Source organism: Vigna unguiculata, chromosome 8 (assembly GCF_004118075.2).
Source record: "Vigna unguiculata cultivar IT97K-499-35 chromosome 8, ASM411807v1, whole genome shotgun sequence".
Classification (NCBI taxonomy): Eukaryota; Viridiplantae; Streptophyta; class Magnoliopsida; order Fabales; family Fabaceae; genus Vigna; species Vigna unguiculata.
Window position 1 is genome coordinate 12,094,149 of NC_040286.1, and position 15,219 is coordinate 12,109,367.

The following is a 15,219-nucleotide window of genomic DNA, read 5'->3' on the forward strand; positions in this document are numbered from 1 at the left end:
ATATTTTTTTCATTTCACTCGCTTATAATAAAAGTCTTCACATTTAATGCTCTCTAGCACTAATACACACAAATTTAATTCTGTTTCATCATTCAAATAAACCAGTTTCTTTACTTTTTAAACAAAATATTATTTATAATTATAAATAGCAATTCTAATCTCTACTTTTCAAAACCAAAATTTTCATTTTTTTTCTCTTTCAAAATCCCTATTCTATCAAGCAAAAGCTTGGCTACCAAATTCTAGCTTGGAAAGTCATGTGCTCATGTATATAACACAGACTTCAATACAAATTAATTACGTGTCGTTCTAAGCTAGCACCAAACCCAATTTCACAAGTCACACAAGCACACCCTACCCTTTCCTACCCCATGATTCTCAACCCTAGAGATAATAAACCATTTAAATAACTAACTAAGAATTTCCAAAAAAAAAAGAGAAAAAATTGCCACAAAGCATAGCAATTAAATGACCATGAGAGTTTGTAAGGAGACCAATGGTTAAGAAAGTGCGACAACTAACAAAGCCAAATCAAACATCATGTAAAAGCTACTTGGGTTGGCTTTGTCACTTTTCCACTGTGCCCCTAAGAAAGTTCCTTATCCTCAAACCAGTTATATCATGTTGTTACCTCTTCTCTTACTTTTATCTTTGCAACCCTCTCATCTTCTCCATTTCACAAGCAAGAAAAACCAGAGAACATAGAAGAGAAAAAAAGTGTGAGAAATGGGGAGGGGAAAGATTGAGATCAAGAGGATCGAGAACTCCAGCAACAGACAAGTTACCTACTCCAAGAGAAAGAATGGGATCCTAAAGAAGGCTAAGGAAATCACTGTTCTATGTGATGCACAAGTTTCTCTTATCATCTTTGCTGCATCTGGGAAGATGCATGACTACATAAGCCCTTCCACCACGTAAGGATCTTATAATGTTTGTGTATACTTTTTTTTTTTGTTCTTGTTCTTGTGTTTCTCATGTCAAGTTTGTTCTTTGTTTTTGATTTCTGTTCTTGATTCATAAAGGGTAGTTTTATGAAGATAATACTATTTGATTGATCTGCAAATTAAAGGTCTTAACTTTGTGATTTTTGTTTTGGTTGAGGAAGTTTGATTGACATATTGGAGAGGTACCACAAGACCTCAGGGAAGAGGCTTTGGGACGCCAAGCATGAGGTTGGTTAATATGTGGCTCCTATTTTGTGTTTGCTTTCGATTTGTCCGAAGGAAAATATGACCTACTTTTGCTAAAAATATGCTATGAAACATGAACTAAGAATTCTCTGAGTAGATCTAAATTTGGGTTGTACCTTCTACCTATTATATTGTTTTTTATTATTATCAAAAAAGAGAAGCAGGAACTACAAGAAATGTAACATCTATGAACAGATCTGGCAGTAAAACGTTACTCGCTTGCTTACTTTTTTACTTGCAAAAAAATGAAACAACATGTGTAGGAATAAAGACCTTATATATGCAAAATAACGTCTTTCACATTTGATGGATCTCTCCCTTGTCTGACATTACAACCACCATAGAGAGTCAGATCTACTCCAAATTGCTCTTTCTTTTGAGAATTTCTGGCTTTATGCAACATCGTACTCTCCCTTCTGTTTTCTATGTTTATTTTTCTTGAAGAAAAGACAACTAGTGTGTTTTAGGGTTTGTGACTACTAATGTTGTTGAACTCAGAACCTAAACGGCGAAATTGAGAGACTCAAGAAAGAGAACGACAGCATGCAAATTGAGCTGAGGTATATTATTATAACATGATTTGCACCTTTTAAAACCATTTAGCGTTCTTATTTATCTCTCTCTCTCTCTTCATCTTTCACCAACTATTTCATTACAGGCACTTGAAGGGGGAAGATATAAACTCTCTGAACTACAAGGAACTCATGGCCTTAGAAGATGCCTTAGAAACTGGTCTCGTCAGTGTTCGTGAAAAACAGGCAAATGAATCTTCAAGAAGCTATTTTTTTAAGTTTTGTTGCTTCTGCCATTCATATGCATTTAGAAAGGTTTAAAAAATGTAAATAATTGAAAAATATAGATCTTGTTTAACTAAACTTCTCCCTAAATACTTTCAAGAAAATGAAAAGAAAAAAATCAAATAAAAAAATTCTTCAATAAACAAAAACTAATTCATGAGTGAAATTTTTTATTGGCATGAATTATTTTCTACATAACTATTATGTGGAAAAAAGTTATAATTCATTGATAATTCTTTTGTTTTCTTTTTTATTCTCTTTTCTTATAAATGTTTATAAAGAAATTTATTTAAATATACCATAATATATAGCTTCTACTGTTAAGGAATGCATTTAGTGTCCATGGTAGCTAATTATTTTGTTCACTGAAAACTCAAATGGAAGCCAAAATCAAAAAGATATATATATGACAGATGAACTTGTTTTTTCTCTGCAGATGGATGTGTACAGGATGTTCAGGAGAAATGTATGTTTAATTGAAATCTTTGATTTATGATTTTGAAATTTTATATATATATATATATATATATATATATATATATATATATATGAAAAACGAACTTTATCATTTTTTCTTGCCATTGCTGTTCAGGACAAGATCTTGGAGGAGGAGAACAGGGAACTTAATTTTCTCTGGGTACGTAATACATTACACAAACCCATTGTCTTAATGCATGGTTACTTCCAAATCTCATACCATGAAAAGTTCCTAATTTCATTTTCTTTCCATTCTAAAACTACTTAGTAATCTTTCCATTCTTGATATAAAAAGTGGCATCTGATAATACATAATTAACTAAAAACATTATCTCACCAATTCATTGAATAAATAGAGGATTTAATAATGTATTTCTTTAGGCAAGGTACACCTTATGAGTTGTTCTAAAGTGAGGTTATGGTTAAGAAACTTTAATAATCTGGTTTTAATAATGTGTCCAAAAGCTTTTATGTTGTGACTACAATTGAGTTATAGACTACAATTTTTTAGAAACTTATAGATTACCATTAAAACCACGATTTATGTGATAACCATGATGCATCATATATGTCCAAAAACCCCACCTCAAAAACAGCATATAAATAAAATAAAAGAAGATAAAACCTTTAATGTGGTTTTCTTCAATGTCATGTATTAGATTCGATTAGTGTTCTAAAATTTTTAATTACATTATAGTCTTACAAAATTGTTCACCACTTTAATTAATTTTCTAGATGTTAGCATCTATATATATATATATATATATATATATATATATATATATATATATATATATATATATATATATATAAATACATGATCACACTTTAAATTGATAAGAGCTAATTTGGCTTCAAAAACTAACATACTGTATTTTGGGAAGAATGAATTGGGGGCTTTCTGAAATACAAATTATATATATATATATATATATATATATATATATATATTAAAGAAAAGGAAATACAAAGTTATACGAGGACTCAGTCTAATTTTTGATCAAAATCTATGGAGACACTTGTACAAAATAAAAAGATAACTTTTATTTTGAAAAATATCATAACTAATACAACTATATATTTATATCAAACCAGTAAGAATTTTGCTCATGCATGGAAAACTTGAAGATTGCCAAAACTATTAGTACAAGAATTACCTTCCCAAAAACGAGAGTAAAAGACAATGTAAAGACATTTCTTTCAATCTAAATCTTAAATTCCAAGAAACCAAATTATCATTTTGAAAAGTTTTTATAAGATAGGACTCACACTTAATTGACAAATTTTGTTATCCCTTAATATTAACAGCAATTGATTAAAAACTTTATTGCATAAAAAATGGAATACATAATTATTCATCACACTTAGTGGATGCCTACTTCTATGCACGGGTTCTTCTAATGGGTTAATGGCAAATAAATTGTTTAAAGATTATGACTTACCAATCTTGAAGGGTAATAAGATAGTTCTAAAGTTAGAACTTCATTTGTAAACTCGTGCAGTTTATTTGCTACTCCATTAACTATTTTTTATTACCCACAATTTATACGTTACCAATATTAAATCTTAGAAAATATTTATATAACGATGGTCTAATATATTAGGTTTATAATAAACCGTGCTCCTGCAATTTTTAAATGATAGAAATATTCAAGCAGCATTTGCATATTGCCATTTTTGACATGGTATTTGTTTTTTTCATTTAGTAAAACTGTTGTCAATTTCATGTTTACGGAATTGTGTCATAATTGTGGAAATTGAAAATATTATAAGAACGTTTTGTTGATGAATGAATATATTATCGTCCATTTTGAACATAAAAATCATAATATCAATCCTTTTAATAATTTTAGTATTTTAAAAAATTATTCTTTTGATTGTAAACTTATATAAGAGATCATGACCATTTTTAACCTAAAATATTAAAACAAAAAATTATGAATCTTTTATTTATACAGTGAAACTTTGTCCATCTTACTTATCTGGAATTCTTAACGCTAACTTGAAATATCCTGGGTTTATCTTAAAAAATATTTTAGTGAATTTTATACTCATTCTTGTCTCCATCCTAACCACTACCTTGACATACATATATGTAAATAAAGTAAAATAAATAGGAAAAAGAATCACCCATTCATGGCATATTTTAATTGCGTAACAGTCCAAGTTATGTTTTGTTTTTCTCTTAATGAAAAAGGTTAAAATTTGTGATTAAATGACATTGTAAGATAGTTTAACCCTGTGCATGGCCATTTAATTCATTGTGTATTGTGTTATTTGAACAGCAACAGCGTTTGGCAGTGGAAGGTGCAAGAGAAGTGGAGAACGGGTTTGATCAGAGTGTGAGGGATTACAACTCCCATATGCCATTTGCATTTCGTGTGCAGCCAATGCAGCCAAATCTTCAAGAAAGGATCTGATATAATAATACTCTCTTTCGCCACAACTACTGAAATCAAAACTCCACCTTGGTGTTTTCATCACAATCTTATGTGCATGTCACAACTTTTTAAGTATCTTTTGGTATCTGTTTGTTCGTAATAAACAACTCAACTTCACTTCGTCATTCAACTCACTCTTATGCGTCTCCGACTTTTGTTACCTATTTGTGTGCTTCTCTCAATATTTTATATATACTTTCACCTTCTCATTTTTCTTATCTCGTGCTTTTATTTGTATATATATGGAATCAAGTTCAAAACATTTTATGTTTTTTGATATACTATCTCCTCGATTATGTTAAAATTCAAGAATCCAACTAAACTTCAAAATGGTGTTTCTTAAAGTGACGTCTTTCATAAAGAAAAATATTTTTTATTGTATTTAAATATAATATTATATATTTAAAATTAATTAGTAATTAAAAAACGAATGAGTATAAATGTCTCTATTGAAAGTGTTTCGAGGTTTGTATTTTTGTAAAGAAAAGTATATTGGATCAATTTTTAAAATAATTATAATCCATGTAATTCGACGACTAATTTAACCAAATAAATAATTATTTGAGAGAAAAAGTCAAAGTTGATTAATTTATTTAAACATGAATTTTCTTCCCTATAAATATGAGATAAATGACTTAGTAAATTAAATAAAGAAAGCATGATTTTTCTCTATTTGGATATACGCTTTCAAGACACATAGTTTCGTCTTTGAAGGTTTGTATCACTAAAAGAAAGTAACAATATTGCATTTAATCCGAAAGGTGAGGGTAGAGATCCATTTAACTTCAAACTAGTATTATAACCGTGCATACGCCTCTTTTTCTGTTAATTTTGTGTTTAAAAAATTACTAAATACTAATTATGATGTGAGACAGTAATTAATTTATGTAATGCTAGTATTTTTTGAATATTTAGTGGAATTTTGAAATAGTTTTTATTATTCTTTAAATTAATTATTGTTCATTATTATTAGGCAATTTTATTGTTGTTGTTATAGAAACATTAAATAGAAATGAATGTTGGTAAGGGAATATGTCTTTTTAGGAATCAAATTTAGGTTTTTTTTCAGGTTGTAGACTTTTGCTTTTGTAAATTATACAATCTTTTATATCAATTTACACATTTGTTTCCAATAAAAATTTCGTTTTCACTCAAGAGTTTCGAATAGTCTTCTGATTTCTTGGTTTTGACGGTGCTTAGATAGATTTGTGGCTTGTGGACGAGTGTCTTCTTCCGCAAATATAGCTTCAAGAACCTCTTCCAGAATTTTATTTGCTTACTACATCCCAATGATGGAAGCTATTTTTCCATATCATTTAGGGTTTTATGTAATACATTTGTTGATGTTGTTGATATTTGAGATTTTATAAACTGAGTTCGCCAAGGTAATTACTTTCCTTTTCATTCTATTTATTGTTATACTGTATTTCAGCATTTGTAAATTATTTCTTACATATATTGGGGATTTTTGAAAATGCATAACGTGTGCCTTTTTGGAAAAGTTAGTTTATTTCTTTCAATATATGTATTTTATTTTCATAGATGTTTGTATGTATGTGTGTTACTTGGTTTTGTTGATTTTGAAGATGATTTTTTGGTTGAATGGGAAAACAAACTATTGGAACGAACTATTTCACATACCCCAATGGGAAATGCTTTCAATATAGAGTTGGAGGAGCCCTTAATTAGAAAAGGAATATTCTGAATATCATTTGATTTTGAGGAATTATATGAATTGGATGACTTGCATTATATTTGTACTTTGTTTTTGTGGTGACAGATAATTCCAATTAAGAATTTTTGATACAAAGTGGGTTGAGATCCAATATCCAGGGTTAGGAAATGAGGTTGTTGTAGAGCAAAATTTAGTATGGTCTAGGTTTATGTCATCTCTTAAGGTGAAGTTACGCCCCCTCAAAGTTCAAAGTTTAGTTTCAAAGATTTATTAATTATTGTTTTATATAATGTATTTTTGTATACTTTGAATAGTCTCTTCTTTTGTTAATACAGTCTATTATTCGATTGGATGCATTTTTCAGTTATTTTGGGAGAAGAAGATTGTTTATGGTTAGGAGATTGATGAATATCACCCTACAAGACTTTTCAGCTTGGGCCAATGGCCTGGCCCATTTAGTTTCTCTTTATGATTAAATAAATAATCATTTTGGGCCTTATACTTTTATTAGGTCATTCTTTTGTGCTATCTTTAATTGTCTTGATTCTTTTTATGGCTAGGAGAATACAAGAGGAATGGGCCTCCAATGCACATACAAGGCACAAGATGAACTTTACATGGGCCAAGGAAGATGTGAAGACTTAGCCTAAAACTCTTTGTTTGTAAATATTAGAATAAGGTTTATTTTTGGGCTTTGTATTTTGGGCTTTGTATTTTGGGCTTTGTATTTTGGGCCTAGTAGAATAGGGTTTTCTTTGGGCCATGTATTGGGCCTTAGAGGAAATTGGGCTTTAGAAGTAATTTTGGACCAAAAAGGAGAATTGGGCCAAATGGGCCAAGAGTAGTGTGTCTACTCTAGAAAAGCCTAGAAGCTTCTCAAACTTGCTCTCCAAGGATGAGAGTTAGCTCCCCATGGCAAGACAAGTGTGACTTGCTTAGGTGGCAAGTCACACCTCCCACATGCTCTTTTTTGGCTCCAAAATTTAACTTTCTAGATCCTTTTTTCCTCCACTTTTTAGAGACTCCTTGGTCTCATTTTAGCCTATAAATTGAGAGCTTAGGACCCTTGTATTTTCATTCATGAATATAGTAGAGAAATTCTGTTGAGATGACTCCAGACTCCTCTCTTTTTGTGAATCAACTTAGGCTAGAGTTCTCCTTCTTGGTTTCCTCTAGCCTCCTTCCTTGAGTGTTGGCCCAACCTCACTTGAGAGCTTCTCCAAACACCATTGGCGCACCACTTCTCCTCTCATCTTCTAGCTTCCGTACCTTCATCTTTCTCCATGGAAGCCTCATCAATTCCGCATGGCTTCTCCTTGGCTTCCTTACTCTTGAAGATGGACTCATCAGAGATGTAATTGATCGATCCTTGTTTTAAAAGTTTTAAGCTTAACTTTGATGTAAAATCGACTGGTATAATTCATTTAAATGGTGTTGTTCCAAAAAATGATTCAAAACTATATTTTGAAGAATATTTTCTTATATAAGCTATTTTCATTAGAAGGGATAGAGATCAATTATTCTGCAGATATCGATTCTTCTTCTGGTATTGGAAATATTCCTAGCAACATTGTTGAGCAACAGGGTAATCTTTCATTGGTTAAAAGTTTGAGTTATTTTTATATTGTTGAATCCTTCCTAGTATTTGTCTGTCTTTCTTGTATTAAGAATATTGTCATTTGTCTTTGTTTTATGTTTTGAATTCGTTGATTGATGTATTTAATGTTAATTCCAGTATTTTAATGCTTCTTTCATTACTACTACATTTTCAAAGTCAAGGAAGAACTATATTTTGTGAAACGGGAATTCAATGTATTGGTCCATGCTCAATCAGATGGTCTCAAGAACTCCAACTGAATGTTATCTCAGTTGTGGATGGAAAAAGTTCATCAATGACAAAAACTTAGTTGTTGATTCCATAAAGTTGGAGGTTGACAAAGATGGAGACAATTTAATTATAGTTCAAAAAACTTAGAATGGTTTTTACTTTTTAGGTGTTGTGAACAATGTTTTTTTATTTTTCGGGGATGTATTAATTTAATGTTTCTATCTTTTCCGCTTAGGTTTATAATGATTATGGTATTATTTTGGTTCAAGACAACAGTCTTAGACAATTAATTTTATTTTTAGTTCACTTTGTTAAATATGAATGTCTTTCTTTAACGCAAATAAAGAAATTGCACTAGTGCAGAATCGTGTTTTTACATCGCCTTATAGGCCTCGGTTATTGTGAAACCGAAGCCTATAAGGACGCGGTGACATTTTTGAAATTTTTCGAACTCTTTTGCCTTGAGTCCCAATCCAACCGAAGCCTATAAGGGCTTTTATGCTTCGGTTATCACTCAACCGAGGCCTATAACATGTCAGAGTTCTCTAAATTTTCAAAATTGTCATCGACAGCAGAGGCTTTGGCCTCGAGTGGAATAGGACTGAGGCCTATTCCACTTTATGCCTCGGTTATTAATTGAACCGAGGCCATATCCCTTATTTAGGGTTCCAAATTCGCGAATCCAGCACTGTTCATCTTCATCCCAAACTCGAAGTAGTTGTCCCTCTCTGCGCGAACTCCACCACACTCCATCGCACCATTGCGCCACCGTCCACCACAACCACCACTGTTCTCCGACGAAGGTTGTCACTGCTCTGTGCCACTTTATTGCGACGTTGTGGCTATACGTCAACGGTGCAGGAAGGTGGGTTCGTTCCAGCAAGTTCGTGTTCGTGGCGGAGAAGAATGAGGTCCTACGCAGTTCAGGGGTTGTTGCCGCAATGGTCTGAGGCAGTTGCTCCGATGAAGGTTCGAAGGTGCTGCTGTGGAGGAACTCTGGTTCGTTCCAGCACCTCACTCGTGCTTTGGGGTTTCATGTTGGTGGCAGATGACTCGCGTTCTTCTATTAGGCGCGATCTGGATTGCTTTTTCATTGAAGATGGAGGCAGCGTAGTGATCTCTCACGATTAGGGTTTCGAACGGTGGTGAGGTTTGTTACGATGGAGTTCGTGGCGAAATGGTGGTGAGGTTCGTTTGCGGTGAACGGTGGTGAGGTTCGCTACGGTGAATCTCTAAAAATTTAGAGACTCTATGACCTCGATTTCTAGGATAACCGAAGCATAAACGTGGATCTATGGCTTCGGGTCACACCCGAGGCCAAAAACCTTCACCTTTTGGCCTCGCCCCAATATGCTTCGTTTCGGGAACCGGTGCAGAACATAAAAAACAACCGTTGCCAAAAGCCCTTCCTGCACTGGTGTTGTTATGGAATTTATCATCTTTCTACCATGAAAGGATAAAGATCAATTTAAATTTTTGATGGTTGATTGACCATTTAACAATGTTTGTAACTATTTTGGATATCACTTAAATTCAAATAAGTAAAGCTTATGAATTAGAATACAATTTACCTCTTTGATTGCTTGTTTCAAAATTACGTATTCATACATTTATCAAAAGCATAATTGATCTATTGTAATGGTTAAAAATAAATTCTTTGTGTTATATAAAGATGAATACATTTATCAATTTGAAACTATGTTGACATGTATTAGTTATTGTGTTGAATTACTTTAAACGTAATAAATATATTTAATTTTAACAACAATTTTGGGATTTATAAAATATTATCAATATTATTGTATATTAGTATGTAGAATTATATATGGAAATATAAATACGTCGTTATTATATTATTACACTAGTACAAATTATTGTTTTTAACTCTTCTTATATGTCTCGGTTAACAAAAAACCGAAGCATATAATGACGCGGTAGTATTTTTGTAATTCTACCAAACTTTTATTCATCGGTTCACAGAACACCCGAAGAAAAAAATGGTTTTATGCTTCGGTTGATAAAAAACTGGTTGTGGAGACCCGAAGCTAAAAACTTGCATATTTGACCTCGGGTGACAAACGTACGATGCCAAAACCAATCATATGCCTTAGTTATTAATTGAACTAAGCCATATAGCTTATTTAGGGTTCAAAACGCGAACCCCTTTTCTTTTTCTTCTTCCCCACACTCTCCATTTCTCTCCTTGCCACCTACACCTCCATCAGACCAGCCACCATTCACGAAGCCATTGCGCACCTCATCCACGAAAAACGCAGCAGGTCCACCACGCCTCGAAGGAGAAGAATGAAACCTCCACTGCAGCGCCTGGAGTCGAATGAAACGCAGCCCACCACTTCGCCTGGAGTCGAACACCTTTGACGAAGCACTCTTCCACGTCCACACGAACCTTCTCCAGAGAGTTTACCTCCTGCAACTACATCAACAAAGATCTGCATAAACAATGTTCACACAGCCAACAAAAACGTGCATTTAGCAGATCCTGAACGCTGGGAAGCAGATCTAGAACGCCGGGAAGCAAATCTGGAAAGCATATATATGGCTTTGGTTCAGGCGTGACTGGAGCAGAAAAAATGCCTTTATGGCTTCGGTTGACACCCGAGACAAAAAATCACCCCCTTTTAGCCTCGTCCCAATATGCCTCAGTTCTAAAACCGGGACAAAATATCAAAAACAACCGGGGCCAAAAGTCCTTATTGCACTAGTGTTATAACCTTACATTTGTTTAGCATATTTGTAAAACTTTTATGATGGCATCCATAGTTAACATGTAATTACAAGTTTGGTACATGTTTGGTGGGTTTTTCTAAGTATTAGTGTTTCAATGTGGGCTCACCAAATTGATTTTGTGAAAACAGACCCACTATTGAAAAAAAATGTTATAGTTCAATTCCTTAATGTATAAATGAGAACATTGTATCAATTGAATTTGTGGTGGTTTGGAAAGAAAAACCATGTGTGAGTTGAGACCATAAATGTATTATTCATTATTATTTTGTTGGTTAGGGTGATGGTTGGTATTGTTTTAAATGATAGGCCATGTTTCTTTTGCTAAGAATATATTACACAAATTGTAAGATAATGATTTGAATGAGAAAAGAAGAGAAATGAAGATTTACACATTGGTAAGATTTTTTTTTTACTGCAATTTGTATTTTGATCTGTGTTAATTTCATACTCCTTCTAGTTACGATTTCACAACAAAGTATACTTTAATTTGTTAGGGTTTTTATAGTTAATTTCAATATGTTGCTCATTGGGTAGTTAATTGAATGAAAGATGGTAAACATGTTTGAGATCTTTGTTTCAATATCTCTCTAGTTGAGTCTAGTTTGGATAGTTCTTTATATTGGACTTATAACATTCATTTTTCGTAGAAGCTGATTTACATAGCTTAAACATGCCCTTAGGTTCATTTTTATTGATTGTATTTTATTTAAAATGAATACAAAAACGCAGAAATATTATATAATCATCATAATTTAAAATATCAAAGTTAACAGATTTGTTATATATTGTACATTTTGAAAGACTTCTTTGAATACAACATTTGTTGTAGAAGTTAGTGGTCTTACGTCATTATCATGGATTAAGATCTTTAATCTTGATTTACTTTAAACCCTAGAAACAACAACATACATTGACCATGGCTAAAAACTGGTTTTTTGGAAAGTATAATCCAACATAACACAAGGATTGACCTTGAGATTTGTTTATAGTCATGGCATAAGATAACATAATAGGAATTGTCTTCTTATAAACTTGATTGGCCATGGAGATTGAAATGGTGACATAGACATATGCGAAACATAAACCTCATTTCCTTGCTTCTATTACATGTTTTGTCAATCTGGTGATAATTAATTTGCTTCCGTTACACATACTCTCTGCTTGATCCAAGTTGTAACATCCCGACCGAATATTACGGATTTAAATAATAAAATAAAGAAATAATAAATAACTTCATTTATTGAAATGTCATTTCCTAAAAACGCGGAAAAATTTAAAACTTTATATTAATAAGTATTCACAAAACCTCTATTACAACTCAAATATAAAATCCATACTCAGTATCAAGTTTAGCATATAAAATATTACACTTTATTTAAAACAAATCATAAAACTCTAATAAACTCTTTTCTCCCATACTAGCTCCGCTCCGGCTCTATGTAACATTCCGACCAGATAGTACGAATTTAATTAATAAATTAAAGAAATAATAATTTAATGTCAATTGATAAAACTTCATTTCCCAAAATCACGGAAAATTTAGAACTTTTATTACTTTCAATAATATCTCAAATACGTTATAAACTCATATATAAACCAAAATCCATGTTCATAATCAAAGTTTACAATCTGTAAAATCCATAATGAAACAACTATATAAAAATCTCCCCGCTAGACCTTGCTCCGTCATTATGCCTCACCAGATCCACCTACAACATCCTCTGTTCACGTGTACCGCGTACACGATCATCGCTAAACACAAGCAGATAGGGTGAGATAACATAATAAACACACATTCGTATATAATTCAAATACATAAATCAAAAACACATCAAAGGAATTACATCCTTCCATCCCACATGGCCACAACCATGTTTGATATCAAAATCACACCAAAGGAATTCCATCCTTTGACCCCACAACTAATGTGCCTCGCCTAGGCGGCGAGTTAAACAAAGCACCACATCAACCCTCGAATTCTCGCTTAGGCTGCTATAGAGCTACCAGGCGAAATTGTAAGACCCGTGAAAATTAAATAATTAATTAATAAATGCGGGTAGGAAGAACATTTATGGTATTTAATTCTGATTTGTATGATGTGAAAAAGTATTAGTTCAAGTGGTTGAGAGTACTTTAATTGTGTGAGAGGACTTGGATTCAAGTCCTATGTATGTTATTTATGTATTAATTAATTATTATTGTTTTAATAATATGTGTAATTATGTTGTGGAATAATATAATATGTGAATTATATTAGTTAGAAAGAAACATGAATTGGCATGATGGTTTAGCATTGATTTGGTATTGACATGGTTGTGAGTTGAGTCTTGGAGAACCCAAATTAAACTTTATTTTTGCCAAACTTTAGTTTTGGATTGAATATGAAAGGGTAGAGGAAAACCCTAGCAGCCAAAGAGGGTTGGAAAACCATCATGAGACAACCAATTCAAGGACATTAACCATAATTTAATTGGATTTTCGTTTTAGACCATTAAACCACATTAAGAGCACTTTTAAAAGGCTAATTAGAGGTAAGAAAGAGGGTTTTGGTGGGCTGTTATTGTGATTGCAGAAGGGAGAACGAAAATTTAGTATTTGTGAGGATTGAGAGTGTTGAGAAGAACCAAAGAGGGCCATTGGTGATCAAGGGAGAATTTTCAAAGTTCTAAGCAAAGGAGACCAGGTTAGGGGAGCTTTTACGCGTTAACTTTATTTTTAATTTGAATGGCATGCTAAATAGGGTAATTCATGCGTTGATTAATTTAATTCTGATTGGTATGCTGAATTTAGTATAATTATGTATGATTCGTATATTCCATTTTTTGGAGTTTGTGATTCTGGGAAATTTCCAGAATTAGTCTGGTTGGTGGTGAACTGCCGCCATACTATCTTTTCATTGTTAGGCCAATTAGGGTTCCTATAAAGGAACCACTTGCCAAAAAATAGTGTAAAAATAGTTTGTTGACTGATGAGTCATTATTTTCTTCTATTCCACTAGCCTTTGTGCACCCATTAGACAGTTGATTAGTGCTTAATTGTTCATCATTAGAGTGTTTTTCATCTGTTGGGCTTTATTGGGCCACTATTCCGAATTTGGACTAATTTCACATTATTTGGCCTAATTTTTGTTTTTAATTATTTTTAGGTATTTGGGTGAAGCAATTTTGGAGCTTGGACATTAATATTTAGTTGAAGAGACTTTCCACATCATTGCCACATCGTTTCCATGTCATTTCCACGTCATCAAAGTCAATGGGTCAACATTTGAGGCCCAGAGTGGCATTTTTGTAAATCTGAGTGGCAGAGTGGCAGTTTTGTAAATATGAGTGGCAGAGGTGATATGACCACGAATTAGGTCTGCATGAAAGGAGGCCAGCCGCTCCATCATCTTCAACCTCTCTTCAAAAACCTCCATTTTCGTTCTCCAAGCTTCCATGGACGCCCCCTTGCGGTTTTTCACGTTTTTGGCTCATTTTTACCGTTTTTATGCATATTTGATAGCACCCATTGAGAGTTTTACGTTTTGAATTCGTTTACTTGCTTGGGCAGTTCATTTTGTGGGTTTTATTGACTTGGAACAATACCCATTCATGGGGTTTTCGTATTTATATATGACAATACCGTTTTGCATTCCATTTAAGCTTTGAAATCTCTATTTTTGCTCTTAAATTGCGTTTTTCAGATTTCATAAGTTAGGGCTCTTAGTTCTGTTTTGTTATTGCAGTTTTGAAGTGTTTGATTGTTCATTTTCCATGTCTAGCTAAGTTTTTCGTATTGGTTCCTTGAAGAAACTGATTTGAAATCATGAGGTTGATGTTTTGCAGTGCACTCCAATTCCTAATTTCTCTTCATCCTATTCAATTTCGTAGCTTTGAATGAAATGGAATTTGTGATGCTTAATCGTAGGTTCATATTTTGCACAATTTCAGAATCCTTGTCATGCTTAGTGAGTTCGGGTTTTGGCCACAGTTGCTTAATCTGTGTGTGTGTGTGTGTGAAATTGAAAGTAGGATGTGTGCTATGCTTAATGGCATAATGAAGCTGTGTTAATTTTCGCATAGTT

The 15,219-nt window shown here is 32.7% G+C and overlaps 1 protein-coding gene across 1 annotated transcript; it reads left to right on the plus strand.

Moving 5' to 3' along the window:
• Nucleotides 1–558: 558 nt before the first annotated feature.
• Nucleotides 559–5,123, plus strand: LOC114194006 (floral homeotic protein GLOBOSA-like). The gene is made up of 7 exons (XM_028084030.1): nt 559–914; nt 1,106–1,172; nt 1,689–1,750; nt 1,849–1,948; nt 2,424–2,453; nt 2,580–2,624; nt 4,750–5,123. Exons 1-7 carry the CDS (start codon nt 727–729, stop codon nt 4,882–4,884), a joined length of 627 nt encoding a protein of 208 aa, XP_027939831.1. The 5' UTR covers nt 559–726; the 3' UTR covers nt 4,885–5,123.
• The last annotated feature ends 10,096 nt before the right edge of the window (nt 5,124–15,219 follow it).

Bases quoted from the DNA above. Each gene is read 5' to 3' on its own strand.
- LOC114194006 (XM_028084030.1), top strand. From the start codon at position 727: ATGGGGAGGGGAAAGATTGAGATCAAGAGGATCGAGAACTCCAGCAAC. The intron at 1,173-1,688 runs GTTGGTTAATAT...TGTTGAACTCAG, and splicing joins TTTGGGACGCCAAGCATGAG to AACCTAAACGGCGAAATTGA. The intron at 2,625-4,749 runs GTACGTAATACA...TTATTTGAACAG, and splicing joins GGGAACTTAATTTTCTCTGG to CAACAGCGTTTGGCAGTGGA.